Source organism: Mastigoproctus giganteus, chromosome 6, assembly GCF_048544385.1.
Source record: "Mastigoproctus giganteus isolate SK-2022 chromosome 6, ASM4854438v1, whole genome shotgun sequence".
Lineage (NCBI taxonomy): Eukaryota > Metazoa > Arthropoda > Arachnida > Uropygi > Thelyphonidae > Mastigoproctus > Mastigoproctus giganteus.
The window spans coordinates 75,264,947-75,280,530 of record NC_143580.1 but is presented as its reverse complement, the minus strand read 5'-3'; the positions used below and the strand labels follow the sequence as shown (position 1 = coordinate 75,280,530).

Below are 15,584 nucleotides of genomic sequence, written 5' to 3'. Positions count from 1 at the left end.
AATGCTCGGGTTCCTGATAAAGCTTTTGAACAACTACTTAACCCCCATTATGAGCATTATACCCAATAAAAATGTTATTTTACATAATTTACCTATTGTAAATAAGTTAACCTATCAATTTTTGAAAGGTCAATGTGATATCAATCAAAAACATAAATTGTTAAATTCTTGTTTTTCATGGATATCATCATCATCAGCTGTTTTCAATCCGCTGTAGGATGAAGGCCTCTCCAGCAACTTTTCAGTTCCTTCTGTTTAGTGCAATGGTCATCTATTTACTGCCCACGAACTCTTCAATTTCATCTGTTCATCTCCGTTGTTTCTTCCAGGTTTTCTTTTAGCTCCTCATGGATACCATTCTGTTATTATCTAAGTTCGTCTATCATCATGTCTTCGGCCTATGTGTCTTGCCCAAGTCCATTTCAATTCTTTAGTTTTGATAAGGATGTCCTGGAGTCTGCTGCCTAATCCATGTGTTTCTCTTCTCATCCAACAGTCTGATTCCTAATTCAATTCGTTCCATTCTTCGCTGTGTAGTTTTCAGCTTTTCTTCCATTCTTTTGGTGAGTGCCCACGTTTCACTTCCAAAAGTCATGGTAGGGAGTATACATTGATTCATTATTTCACGTTTCAGACAAATTGGGATATTGCACCTAAGTATCTGACTATATTTCCTGAATGCTACCATCCGAAATTTATTCTTCTCTTGACTTCCCGCCACTTATCATTATTACAGCAAATAACTTGTCCAAGATAAGTATATGAATCCACCTTTTCAATTTCTGCTCCTTCAATGATTATATCCCTTCTTGTGGCATACTTCTTCATCATTTACTTTTGTTTTAACCATATTCATCTTTAGTCCGAAATCCTTACTAACTGTGCATAACTGATTAATATTTTCCTATAATTCTTCGGGATCATGGCTTATGATCACAATGTCATCTTCAAATCCTAAATGGTTTAGGTACTCTGCATTCACATTGACTCCTTTCTGCGACCAGTCCAAACTTCTGAAAGCTTCCTCCAGGGCAACAGTAAACACCTTCGGAGATATTGTGGCTCCTTGTCAAACTCCTTGCTCAGTTTTAAATTTGCTATTGTCTTTGTCTAGTCTAATAAAGGAGGTAGCGTTCTCTTATATTTTCTTCAAAATCACAATGTATGGGATGTCTGTGCTTTGTCTTTCCAGAGCCCGAAACACTGCGTTATGCTGTATGGAATCAAATGCCTTTTCAGAATCTGCAAATGCCAGGCATAATGACGTTTTATATTCATTTGCTTTTTCCATTAACTGTGATATTACTTGAAGGTGATCCATAGTTGAGAATCCTGTCTTAAAGCCAGCTTGCTCTTTCGGTTGATTCACATCAAGTATTCTTTCTAATCTGTTAGTACTGACCCCTTGTGAACAACTAGTAGATGTGGGACAACAAGCTAACAGGTCTATAATTTACAATTTCTGATTTATCTCTCTTTTCTTATACAGCAAAATTGACTGCATTACTGTATTCCACTCCTTAGGCGTCACGCCTTTCCAAATGTATATTGTGAAGAGTCTTGCCAGTTTCTGTGTCATTTCTCCTCCTCCTAAGTTTAAACTCTACAGTAACTTCATCTTCACCTGGGGCTTTCTGATTCTTCATTTTCTGCAAAACCTCATCAGAAAGGATATCGGGTATGTCGTACATGTTGCTAATTTTATGGATATACTGTTTATCAACACCTTCAAGGTCGTTGTTGAATTTGTTTATCAACAAATTCAACAACAAGATGCCGGACTGCCATGGACAGTCCGGCATCTTGTATCATAGGCAATTTTTATCTTTATTGGTCTGAACGTTCCTTTCCTAAAAATGTCGTTTCTTGATACGTTGGGGACATATGTGTTTGATAATCTAAATTTCTTGATGACTGTAGTTATCTATACCTTCAAGAACTGTTATTGGAAAAAACTAATTCCTGTGACCATGTAGCCAATTATTTGGATTTGGTCTACTATTATTGACATTTACAACAAACGTGATGCTTTCCATTGTAATGTGGTTAACTTTACTCATTAGCTATCAAATATTTCTAAAAACTATCCATTCTAACATTATTCTTTCTCAGTATCAATGAATTGTTGCCACTATATGTGATGATTTTAATTTAGTGATTAATAATATTAGAAAATTCTATCTAAAATTCACTGATAATTTATTTTTTCTGTCTTACCTGCATTTTCATTTTCACAAGGCAATTGTATTATCAACTCTAAAAAACTGTTTTCAGATCACTTTTGCCTTAATCAAATTATAAACTAACTTACTTCTTATTATAGGGTTTTTGTGCTCCTTCTCTCTGATTAATATTATTAAAAATCTTTCTTGCCTCATATGTTGGTATGTGTATTTTGTACATAATGACATATAGTTGCTACTGCATTCGAAGGTGAAAAACATGTACCTCTGATTGCTAGTTGCAGATTGCTTATACGTGAATAATGAACACTGTAGCTTTATCTTTCGGGTGTCCTCCAATTTTTTTTTTTTTTTTTATGAGTATGTTAGGATAATAGCTTATTACTCGCGATATTTCACTACCTTCGAAGTCGGCGCTTAGGCCTGGGCGCCGGTTTAAATTATTTCTTATTATTTTTATCTTTCATTTCATTATATTATTACTATTATTTTTTCAAAATTATTAAAAATTTTATGCACATTCTTTGCTGTACTGTCGACATCGTTTATCAGTTCACTTTCTCTTACGCGTTGCGTTTGTTTAATTCACTTCATATTAGGTAAGTTCTCATTTATGCAGTCTGTATTTTCTTTAGTGTTAATCATCCATTTCGCTGTCTCATTTACACAGCCTGCGCGTGTAGCACAGTGGTATCGTCACCCTCCTCCCCCACCGGGTGGAAAGACCCTATTCGAATCCTGTCGGTAACGCGAGGAACTTTAATGGGCTTTTTTCACTCCGTGGCTGAGTTACTCAGTCTCAGGCGTAGATAGCAATGTTTCCCCCCCCCCCCAGAAACTCGAGTTTTTTGTCCAGTAAAACAGGCAGATCGACCAGAGAAAACAAAATTTAAAGACATAATACATATATGGGCATATATAAGAAATGGGTGGCCCTAATATATGTATAATAGCTTGAGTTTGGCTTATTTACACATTCTGCACAATTGAATCATGTACATCATAATGTTATTATTATTATTTTTTTTTATGTGAACCCCAAACACGAGAGGTATTAACCTCTCGTGTTTGGGGTTCACATAAAAGAACCTATAGTACTTAGTACCGTGCTTGGGTTGGAGGTTGAGAAGACAAAAGAAGATATTTGTTGACATTGGACTTGAACTTCTGTAGCTTGTAATTTTCAGGAAATACATAGGAAGGAAGGTTATTCCAGAAAAAGGCAGTTGAATGAATAAATGAGGAAGATGAAAAGTTGGTTCTGTGGGTTTAAAGTTCAACAGTAAATAGATGTTGGCTGGTGGCGGCACGTGTTTGGACTGTTTTGAAAGAGAGAGCAGGTATTATAGAAGCCAATTCAGAAGAACAGTGCCCATGGAAGTATCTGTAGAAGAGGTATGCAGCAGAAACAGTGCGTTTATGAGAAAGCGAGTGGAGAGACTCTGTTAGAGATGAATCATTAATTTACTTAACTGCCCTCTTCTGAATGGAATAAAGAAGCTTGAGAGAGGTTTTGGGGGCACCACCCCAGATGTGGGAACAATATTCCATGGCAGGGCGGATTTGCGATTTATACAGAGTGAGCAGCTGTTTGGAAGAAAAGTAACGCCGAGAGCGAAAGAGAAAACCAAGTTTTTTAGATGCAGAGGAAGCAATGTTTGTAATGTGCTTGTGCCAAGAGAGATTAGAAGTCAGGGTAATCCCCAAAAGAGATATATCATTTTGCCTAGAAATCGGAGTGTCACTAAAGATAAGCATAGGAGCAGAAGAATCCTTTTTGCGAGATATAAGACAAGACTGAGTTTTAGAAGGGTTGAAATCACCTAAGTTGTCTTTGCCCCACTGGAGAATTACCTGAAGATCGGCATTTAAGGAATTGGTAGCAGATTTTCGAGAAGTTGAAGCTGATTGAACAGGACAAGGTTTCTCAAAATGGAAAGTGGAATGCAATGTGCCACATCGGCAAAACTATGGATAGGATTTCCAGTCAATGGAAGAAGGTCATTAATATACAAGAGGAAAAGAGTGGGGAAAAGAACTGAACCTTGGTGGACACCGGCATTAGTGGAGAAGTTAGAAGACAGAGAGCCATCTACCATTACCCTCAGTGAGCGATCAGAGAGAAAACTGGATAACCAATTACTAAAAACAGTTGGCAAATCATAAGATGGAAGCTTGTTTTGAAGACCTTTATGCCAAACACGATCAAAAGCCTTTGAGATGTCAAGAGCAATTACTTGTGTTTCACCGAACCTTTCCATTGAATTATCCATAAATGGGTAAGATAAGCCAGAATATCACCAGTGGATCGACACTGACGGAATCCATACTGGCGATCGTTGATCAGACGGAAGGTTTCTAGGTTGTTTAAGAATGCTGTGTTTGATACAGAAAAGTATATTATATATCGAATATAGATCTACAATACCATCGTCCCAATCTTGAACTGATGAAAAAATTACTTACTATATATAAGCTTTTACCTTTAATATTAAAATTATGCTTAGGTTTATTGTATGATCTAATAACTCGTGGTTTGACTGAAAATTTAACCAATTGAAATTTGTCATAAATACATATGTCCATGATGTGATTAGTAATAAATTTTGATCAAATTTATTATTAAGCCCATAGGGTATTAGAGTTTAAATTTTAATATAGAGTTCCTCATGCCTTAACCTAGAAGTATCCTGAATAAGTGCAAGTACAAAGATATAAATATTCGTAAACATATGTAACTGAAAATTCTCGTATTCAATATCACGTTTTGTACTATTATTAATTTTATCCGTATTTTTACGTTTGCCATAGTTATCAATGTCAGATCTACGTAGGTAAAACCTGAGGTGTAATTTATTACTGGTCTATCCCACATACATATTGCATGTACGGCAAGTAATGAGGTAAATAACATTAGATAATTTACAGAAAATATGAGCGGATGGGTTTTCAGAATAGTGCTGTGGATGCATGCTAGGACAAGTAAGACAGTTTATTGCTGTAAGTATTAAAGTTAAGATCAGAGTTATATAGAGAGGTAGTATAAATGCCATGAAAGTTAGGGCACATTAGATGCTGATTCGCTTTTTGAATATTGTTTGTATTATGAATATGTAAAGAATTAACATCTTGAGACAGGATACTGTCCAGAGCAACAGAAACTGGGATCAAATTTAATACTCTGCCCATGTAATATATTATTGTTGATATGTCGTGAAACCATAGTCATCAAGTAAATAATAACAATAAAGGAGAAGAAGAAGAAAAGAGATATGGATGCAATCCAAGGTAGCAAACGCAAAATTAAGGCAAAGCAATTTAAATACAACTGTAAAGATTAAATGAAAAAGAGAAGGAGTAAGAAAAAAGTTAAAATTGTTTATGGATAAATGTAACTGATAGAACAAAGAACGTAACAACCATAATAGTATAATAAGTAAGTAAAAGCATGCAGAGGAAAGAGAAAATAGATGAAAGTTAAAAAAATAGAAATAAGTAAATAAGAGCTATATTTATATATACATTTATTTGTAAATAAAAATAAATAAGAGCTATATTGTCGTCTTGTGCAATTCTGGTGGTTGTCACCTGAAGCCGACTCCAGGATTGCGCGATATACGACAATATAATTTAGTATATTATTATTTATTTATTTCTAATTTTTTAACTTATATATATATATATATATATATACACACAGAGTGTCTCAAAAATACACGGCATAACTTCAGGAAGGAGTTCCTCATATGTAGACAAAAATATTTTATATCAACATAGTTCCGGAAATGCTTGGTTCCCGAGTTATTAACCGGAATGTCTCATCTCCTGCAGGTGATTCCCTTCATCACAAGGTACTGACAGAATCTGGTGGTTTTCCATTCCGACCATGTACTCAAATCAGGAGCAAGCGGATATGCACTTTATGTACGGTTTGGCGGATGGCAATGGTCTGGAGGCTCGTCGTTTGTACCACGAAAGTTCCCAGAACGAAGATGTCCAGACAGGAAAAACGTTTGAAGGTATCCATCACCGCCTTTGTGAACATGGGACCTTTACACCTCGTGCTGCCGACAGAGGACGACCAAGATCTATGACTCCTGAAGTAGAAGGGTGGACCAGCTGCCTGGCCTCCGCACTCACTGATTTAAATCCACTAAATTTCTTCTTGTGGCGCCATTTAAAGTCATTGATGTATTCGACTCCGGTAGCTGATGTGGAAACTCTCCGCAATCGAATTGTGGCGGGTTGTGAGACAATACGAAACATGCCAGGAATTTGCCATCGTCTTCGCGAGTCCATGAGACGTCGATGTGAGGCCTGTATTCAGGCAGAAGGTGGACATTTTGAACAATTACTATAAGGTGATGTAAACAGTTAAGTGTCATAGACAGACCTTCAAAACTCTTAAACCAAGCATTTCCGGAACTATGTTGATATAAAATATTTTTATTGTCTACATATGAGGAACTCATTCCTGAAGTTATGCCTTGTATTTTTGAGACACCCTATATATATGTATACACACACACATCATAACTTTTAGGATATTAACATTCTTTCACCTATCTACTATACTTCTTTTTCTACTATCCTTACTCTTCTAGTCATTGGCACTTTGTAATTTTAAACTCCATCTATGCATACTTAACTATTCATACATACTTATATATACTTTTGCATCCTTTAATGCTGCCTTGCACTTTTAGGTGCATCTGTCATACCTAACATTAACTTTTTTCATCAACTGAAACCTTATATATATATATATATATATATATATATATATTTAAATAAATAAATAAATAAATAAATAAAGTGCAACTACTAGATTTAGCTTTATAAATTATATACTCGGTCAGATGCTAAAAGAAAATGATACCTTATGATTAGTTTCTTCATTCAACGTGGCACTGCTGCTCGTATCAATTCCCGAGTCTTTCGTTTGTTGATCTGGCCATATCAAGTCTCCCCAGTATGGCTCGCCTCCATTGTCTCGATTGAAGCGAACAGTTTTCTTGAGTGCTCTGTTGTTACCATGGTCCCAGATGTCACGATCATCGTACGGAATTGTTGATTCACGCTGCGTGTAATTTTTTCGCACCCCTCCACCTTCCTGTCTCTTCGTGTATCTATAATTATTAGGTTCTCCTAGAAATGCAGAACATTAAGGTTAACAGCAACATAACTGTATTAATAATAATGATAATAAATCCTTGGGTTATTTATAAAGATTGATATTATAAGATAAAAACGGATGTTAAGTCATACATAGTTCAGAGTGATCAGGATCACTCCGCGATCAGTTCTCTTCAGTTCAGTACAGCATCTCGTAAAGGCCAGATAGTGTGGGTGATATATGGTTTCTATAGTATGATGTAGAGTTATGTTGTTCATCTGGTCTCGTAGCCCAGGGGCCGGTGGAACAACCAACGCCTAGTTACCGTACCAGGTGCGGAAAGACGGGCCACGTCGTAGGGAATAGTTGCTCTCGTGGAGCGAAATCTGGCGTTGCCTGAGCTTCTAGGCAGAGCCAAAAAAATGAAATTAAAAATAAATAAAGAAAGAAAATAATAAAAAAATAAATAAAAATAAATAATAGAGAAGTTTTTGTTGGAAGAGAACGCAGGGGTGATAGTTAAGTTTTTGTGAAGACAAAAAGAGATGGATGAATGGAAGACTTCCACCAAGAACAGGGGACAGAAGCACCTCTGCAGAGGCATTTAACCCACCCTCAACAGTTGGGTAACTGGTAAGGACAGCAGAAAGCGTTTAGGGTGATAGGGCCTACCTACAGCAGTACATACAATATAGGAAGAGTGCTTATTACATTGTTGTTGCGTTCCAAGCACATCAGCAAGGTAGACCATATTGCACCGTATATATTATGCCTGTAAATTGTGTGTATTTTGTTGTCGATTTGCCTGTTTCTGGACGCGGGATAAAAATGAAAGCATGTCCTCACTTGAGATGGATTAACTCAGCGAAGTTGTTAAAAAGGCCTATAAAAATTCCTATCAGTCAAGAAAGCAAGCTTAAACAGCATCAGCCAACAAAAGAAAACCTTTCTATTTCACCTATCCATTTCCTCCAATAGTTTGTTTAGTTCAGTGGTTTTCAACCGGGATGCCGCAACAACGTTCTTGGGGTTCTTTAAGTTACCTAACGTTATTATTATTATTTTTTAAATTTGTATATATTTTTCATTATAGAAAAGTGTATGGTATCCATGTACCGTATCTTTTTAATTTTGCGGTGAACTATAATTGTTATTTAGTATCTCTATATTAAGAATAAAATTATTATATAGGTATATATTAAAAGTTCTAAAACCACTGTGTTAAGTATTTCTTTTCGCCTAGGTGCCGTGAAAAAATTACTGGGACACTAAGGGCGCCGTGAGCCTAGAGACTTTGGGAACCTCTGGTTTAGTTCTTCCTTGAATTTATTTAAGCTATCAATTTCCACAACAACATATCGAAGTTTTTTCCAATAATCAATCACCCGCTGGCTAAAGTAAAACCATATATTCTGCAACCGTACTTCCTCAATTTCAATTGATGCCCCCCATGTGGGTGCGTAATCTGAGCACATGGAAGAATCCCATCAGCATTGGTCTTGCTCAAACTAATCAACGTCTTAATCACCTCGCAGGTGCCTAGTCTCCATACGCTGCAATTTGCAGAACTGAAGCTTTATAATAATAATAATAATAATAATAATAATAATAATAATAATAACTAGGGGGTTTCGCTCGCCAAGTCCACGCGCACGCTTTTCTATGTAAAATATAGAGGTATGACGAATTAAGTCAAATCTTTTTTACGTAAAACACACGCCTGTCGAAACGCACTGATCAATATCTAATCAGGAAATGGCCTAGGTAATTATTTACCTGTGCATTTGTAGTGACGTAATTGTCTCGCCCACTTGTACCACGTAACCCGCATCCCTCTTCCCCCCATTAGCTATCCCGCCCCCTATCACGCGGCATTCTCAAGCTGGAATAAATATCACTATGCAATTATTTAACTGCGTTTACATAGGTTACTAAGGAAAAGGCCTTTTGCTTCGGGTTCCATAATGCGTGAGGAATATTGTTGCATCCGAAAGAGCACGACTAAATTTTGTCAATAAATATTTACAAACTATTCAATATTTAAAATATTTACAAAATATTAAACTATTTAAAAATATACAAACTATATCGGCTCCCTGCATCAGCTGATATTACAATGGAACATCAATTGATGTCAGGCGTGGTCATGTATTAGACAGCGAAGCACGAGCACGAGGATGGTGGACATTATGGAGGCAATTGTCTTTCAGTGGATGACAACAATATATTTACCATTTTGTAGTGGCATCCCTCTTCAACCATTGGCTCGAATAAGTGACGTAAATGAATGTGTAAATAAGTGACCTAAATGAATGTGTAAATAAGTGATGTAAAATACTCCGAAAGCAAGCAGTACAGAGTGAAGAGCCTCTCTGAAGCGCACACCTCGGTTCAACTATAGACAGGGGAAAACCTTTTCTCCTTTCTATTTTTCCTCCTTTATCCGAGTAGTTTCCCTCTGCGTCGCCTCCGTAGCCAGGTGGGCAGGAGCAGCAGTGGTAGCACACACACTTCTTGATTAGACCGGGGTTCGAGCCCGTGACCACCAAATACGGAGGATGCGGAAAGGTCAGGGAATGACCACTGCATATCCCTGGAGCAGTATGGCCTTAGTTGCTAATTCTCCTAAAAACCAAATAACAACAACAGTTTCCCTCTGAGGTAAATATTCGGATTAAGAAGATGGAATGACCAACATGAAATGACTGTTGGACATTTACTTTTGTATGAGACTAACTAATTTCTCATTTTAATTTTGTCAATAATTGCATTTGTCTGGGTGCGAGGTTAGCCTGGGCAGACATTGCTCCTTAAAGCTCTTCAAACAGAGAAGTTTTTCCTGATTTATTTTCTGCTTTATTAGTTTAAATTGTCATATTAACTTATTTTCTAGAGTATTTATTATTATTATTATTATTATTATTATCTGTTTATTTCTCTTTCGAGACACCCATAGACAGCACGTGGCTAGAGGGTGTGGTTACATTATAGTATTTACAAGCATGTTTACATGAACTTATTTACAAAATTTGGAGATGCAAAAACACAGAATAAGTGGTTAATGAATTAATTGTTAAGTTGATTTAATTAATTGCAAATGGTTGTTAAATGCTAAATATTATTATATAAATTATTAAATTAGTCTTCTTATTATATTTATACTTGCCGATACACATTACCAAAGATTTCTGTCCTATACATTTTGTCTGTACATAGTTTCTCTGGATCTATATTTAAATTATTAAAATAATTCACAGTATTTGCTGGGAAAAATCTCCCCAGAGAGTCCAATTGAGTCAGTTGGCACTTGAGACTTGGTTCTTTCCTGTTTATTCTCGGTCGTATCATCCGAGGGCGAGTGATCACGTTTCCCACTTTCGGCGAATCTATTCTCTCCGTTAGTAGCTTTGCCAGAGTTAAGATGTTTCTGGTTGTGATGATATACTTCCAGGGTGTGATGTCCAGATTGGCAGACAAGACCGCTCTTGAGATGGTAAACGGTTTCCCGGCAATCTTGTTTAGCCATCTCAGGAGCCAGTATTCTACTCCTAAGAAGGCCTTGATGTTACTCTCAGGGGCTGATGACCAGATAGTCGATGCGTACAACGGAATCGGTGTAACGCATTTAAGGATGTATTGGATCATGAGATGTGGGCTTCGGAGACCGGTGAGTTCTTGTCTAGTGCTCCACAGTGCTGCGTATGTCTTTTTCCTAATGTGTTCGAAGTGAGGTATGAAGTTTAATCCTTCATCCCACTTAAGGCCAAGGTCAACATGTGAGGGGGAATTTTGGATTCTGGTATTGTTCACAAAAATCGTAATTTCATTTTTCTTCTTTTTGTGGGTGAAGGTCATTTGGGCAGTTTTCTTTTCATTAAGTTTCAGGCCAATGTAGTGCAGATATTCTTCCAGCTTCTTGATTGCCTTGTTTGCTTCCTCTGATAGATGGGGTGCAGTTTCTTGTTCTTTAGATGTTACAAAAAATTTCAAATCGTCAGCATATGTAATAAATTGTTCACAGTTTTGAGCTAAAAATGGGGCTAGTGCTATTGCAAAGAAGGTGGCGGACAATACGCCCCCTTGAGGTACTCCCCTGGAGATACAGTAAGATGCTGTTTGTTTCCCGTTTATTGCGATAATTTGTCTTTCTTGAAGGGTGTTAGTGAGAATGCTTAAAGTGCTTCCTGAAATGAGGAAATACTCCTTGAGGATTACTGTTATAGCTGGGATTGAGACGTTGTCGAAGGCTGCTGCAACATCCAGAAAAACGATGTCCAACTGTTGTTTATTGTTTAAAGCTAGCTGTATTCGGAGTAGAGTCTCCATTAAATTAGTAATAGTCGACCTTCGAGGAAGCACAGAATGTAAGTATTCTGGCCTGTCCCCAAAGCAGTGCTGATTGATGGTGCTCAGGATTGCTTTTTCAAATATTTTTTGCAGAGAGCATCCGATTGCGATGGGCCTGAAATCTTTACTGGTTTTAGGATTGCTTATTTTTGGAACTGGTTTTACGTAATATCTCTTCCATTTTTCCGGGATAACCCCCTCACTTAGTATTCGCTGGAAGAGGTGGTGGAGCGGTTCGATTATGTAAGCGCTACATATTTTTATTATGAATAGCGGGAACTGGTCCGGCCCGATCGTTGCTTTACTGGGGAGCGAGTTAATAGCCTCCTTTAAGTTTTCCCTGCTGATATTAATTTCACGTAATATGTTTCTAGCTCTAGTTTGGTTAGTGCCAGTGGGATCCGTCAGTTTTTCAATCATTTTCTGCATCTCGCGGATGTTTTCCTCACAATTTTTCTGCTTTTCATTCAAAGGTTTTCCGAATGTGACTTCTGTCCACTCTCTGAACAGCTGGTCCGTCATTTCTTTTTTGTTCTTTTTCTTGCTAACTATTCTCTTTCCCTTTTTTAATTTTTCCTTCATAACCTCAAAGTATGCTTGTCTTTTCAGTCGAATGAACTGTGCCCTTTCGCGTTTGTATATAGTCCGATCAGTCGGGTGCCCAGTTCTTTTCCACTTTCGGTAGAGCTTTTGCTTCTTTTTAAACATAACTTTTACTTGTGGAGTGAACCAAGAGTTCGCTCTGTCGGAGATCTTTAATACTTTTGCTGCTCCTAGACGGGCGATCTGCAAGAGTAACCTCGAAATCTCGTCTATGGCTTCTTCAGTGGACATCTTATGTAGACTTTGAAAGTTATATTGCGCTAAGCATTGCAATATGACCTCGCATTTGATATATTTTGTGGAAAATATCAAATTTGATTCATTACTCTGATGTGTGTCGCAGTTCTGACCGGCAATCTGTCTTCGAAGAGCAACTTCCATTGAAAGCGCAGAGTGGTCGGAGGAAAACTGTAAGGAGTTGTCTATTAAGTTAACATCTTGCACGTTGTAATAAATTAAATCCAAGCACTGTAATCCTCTTGTCGCAGGTGTTGTTAATTGTTTCATTCCGAGTGCTTCTACTGTGGCGTCTAGCTCTGCTTTTGCATCTTTATTCCTCGGTAACGGCATATTCAGATCTCCTAAGATGATTGTCTCAATATTTACGTCTAAGTTTGATACCAGCCAGGTAAAGAACTCATTTCTGATCTCCCTCGTATGTTCTGGTGGCATGTAGATAAGACAAAGCTGTACCTTGCTGTTCTCACCAGAGAATGTGGCGATAACAGCTTCGAAGTTATCTGAATTAGAGCTTTGTTCTTTCCCAATCTGGAAGTCGGTTTTATATAGCATCATTACTCCTCCGCCCCTTTTGATTTCTCTCCCTCTACCGATGCACTTGTAGCCTAAATTGTCTGCCAGAGCGTTCAGCTGCTTATTATTTTGGAGCCACGTTTCTGTCAGACAGATAAATGAGTGTTCTGCATTGATTAGAAGGCTCTGCAAGGTGTGGAGTTTATTGGATATGCTGCGAACATTTTGTAGGAAAATGGAGACTTTTGTATCTTCTTTGAAGACTGGCGAGGTGTTCGTTAATTGCTATTGTTTTGCCAGGGTGTTCACTGCACTAGTTGTGGGCCTTGTCGATTGCTCTCTGTATCTTTTAACGAGGGTGCCACTGGGCCATATGTTTCTGTTCAGTAGTTGGGCTTCACAATTAATGGGGCAAGAGATGGTGAAGGAGGAGTAGGCAGGGTGTCTGGTTCGTACTTGACGTACCTCAACATCGATACCAATTCCCTCAACACACATTTCTCTGATGACACCAGGAGTAATATTGGGGTTGATTCGCGACACAAATATTTTCCCTCTCGTTTGAACCGAAGTGATGTTGTACTTTTCGGCAAGACAAGGACGATATCCTGTGGGTAACCTCGGCGAGGAAACAGGGATTTTATGCATAGGATCTCCGTTTGGTCGCGTTGCATCATGTTGCTGATTGGTAGGTAGCGGGTGGCGTTCTCTTTTAGTAGGACTTTGGTCAGCTGATTTTGATGGGAGAGTAACCATCTGTGCGTAGGTAGGTTGTTTCGGTGCATATGGCTCTAAGTTGGAACAGCGATTCATATCTATGCAGGGTTGACTTGCGGGTAACGCAGTGCTAGCGACTGTTGTCACTGCTCTGTTTTCCGTTCTGCAGTCTGGATTTTTTCTGTTCGGGGAGTAGTTTTCAGTACTTTCTACAATTTCAGAGCGTATCTGTTCTCTGCGGGGAACAGCTTCGTGCAATACTGTTTTTATTTCGCCTGGGAGGGTAGTCCTGAGACGAGTATCTTGCTCTTTATTTGATTCTTTAAGATGGGTAGCAGGGCCAGCTCGTAAGTTTTCAGCTGTCTGATTATGTCGTCTGTTAATATGTTGTAGCTGTGTTAGGACGGTGTCTAGTTTCTTATCCATTACTTTTTGACTGGCAATTAGTTTAATGTTTTGCTCTCTTAGTTCGTGATTTTCCTTTTGGATGTCCTGGAGAGTTTTGAAAATGGGGAGAAGGAGTTCTTCTAGTAAGGCTCCCTGCCTCTGTATGTCGTTGGCCAATTGGTTGTGCTTCGCTTCGTTTTTATCTTCTGTCTGAAATGCAATACAGCTCGCTTCTATAGTGTGGTCTAAAATGTTACAAATATCCTGGGGGTCGTCACTTTTTTTCTTGTGTTCACATTCTTCTGGGCATGTGTCACAGCCTAAGATTTGAGCTAAGGAGTGATTTAGCTTCCTAGCGGACTGTGAGGAGGGGTCTTCATTTTCTGAGTCACTAGTGTCTATGATACCTTGTGGCGCTTCACAAGGTATCATAGACACTAGTTCGATACTTAGTTTAAAGTTTAACTTAGACACAGATTTCGTAGATATTACTTAGTATCGGTAACGGTATCAAATCCACGTGTCACAAATTGAACGAGAGGTCTTTTAACCAAATTTAGTCGATTTATTAACCAATTGTTATATCAAATTATCTTCTATAAGTAGATTATAGACCTAGTCAGGATCCTTAGTTTATTCTAAATTGAGATAGCGAGATTTCGAAGCTAATCAATACTTACGAGTCCGTAGAAATACCGTTCGTGAATTCCCGTAGCTTATATTCCTAGTTACGATACTTAGTTTAAAGTTTAACTTAGACACAGATTTCGTAGATATTACTTAGTATCGGTAACGGTATCAAATCCACGTGTCACAAATTGAACGAGAGGTCTTTTAACCAAATTTAGTCGATTTATTAACCAATTGTTATATCAAATTATCTTCTATAAGTAGATTATAGACCTAGTCAGGATCCTTAGTTTATTCTAAATTGAGATAGCGAGATTTCGAAGCTAATCAATACTTACGATTCCGTAGAAATACCGTTCGTGAATTCCCGCCATTTTTACACGATAGCATAAGCTTAGTGTAGTATACTGCATAATATAATATTGTCAATTAATCAGTAAATCTATTAATCTTGATAAACTTTATTGTCAATTAAATTGTATTTTTAATTCTATATATATATAACGACTTAATCGTAACAAATAATTAATACATAACTATAGTGGTACACATGATACGGAAGTTGTATAAAGGGAACACTAGATACCGAAAAAAAAAAAAATATATATATATATATATATATAACATAACTGTTTTGGGATATAATTTAAGGATTTAATTTTTGTTTTAAATTTTATTGAATTAAATTGGAATCATGACTCTGACCAGAGCAGCAAAGCAAAAGGCTCAAGCTAATGGGAGTGCTGTGGTTCAGGGGAGGACTGAGGGGGGCAGTTGCCCTCTGAATCACAGTCTATTAAAATGCACTGTTTGCTTGATGTTTGCGGAGCAGTCGGGTACGGGACATG

General features: G+C 37.6%; 1 protein-coding gene across 2 annotated transcripts in view; it reads right to left on the bottom strand.

Annotated features, from left to right (window-relative positions):
- The window catches only part of LOC150084414 (regulating synaptic membrane exocytosis protein 2-like), a 547,165-nt gene that overhangs the window by 220,974 nt on the left and 310,607 nt on the right, over positions 1 to 15,584 (bottom strand). For both annotated transcript variants that reach the window (XM_090376052.1, XM_090376053.1), the window contains exon 4: positions 7,063 to 7,331. In XM_090376052.1, the coding sequence (XP_090232178.1) occupies positions 7,063 to 7,331 (269 nt within the window). The remainder of the gene's footprint in view (positions 1 to 7,062; positions 7,332 to 15,584) is intronic.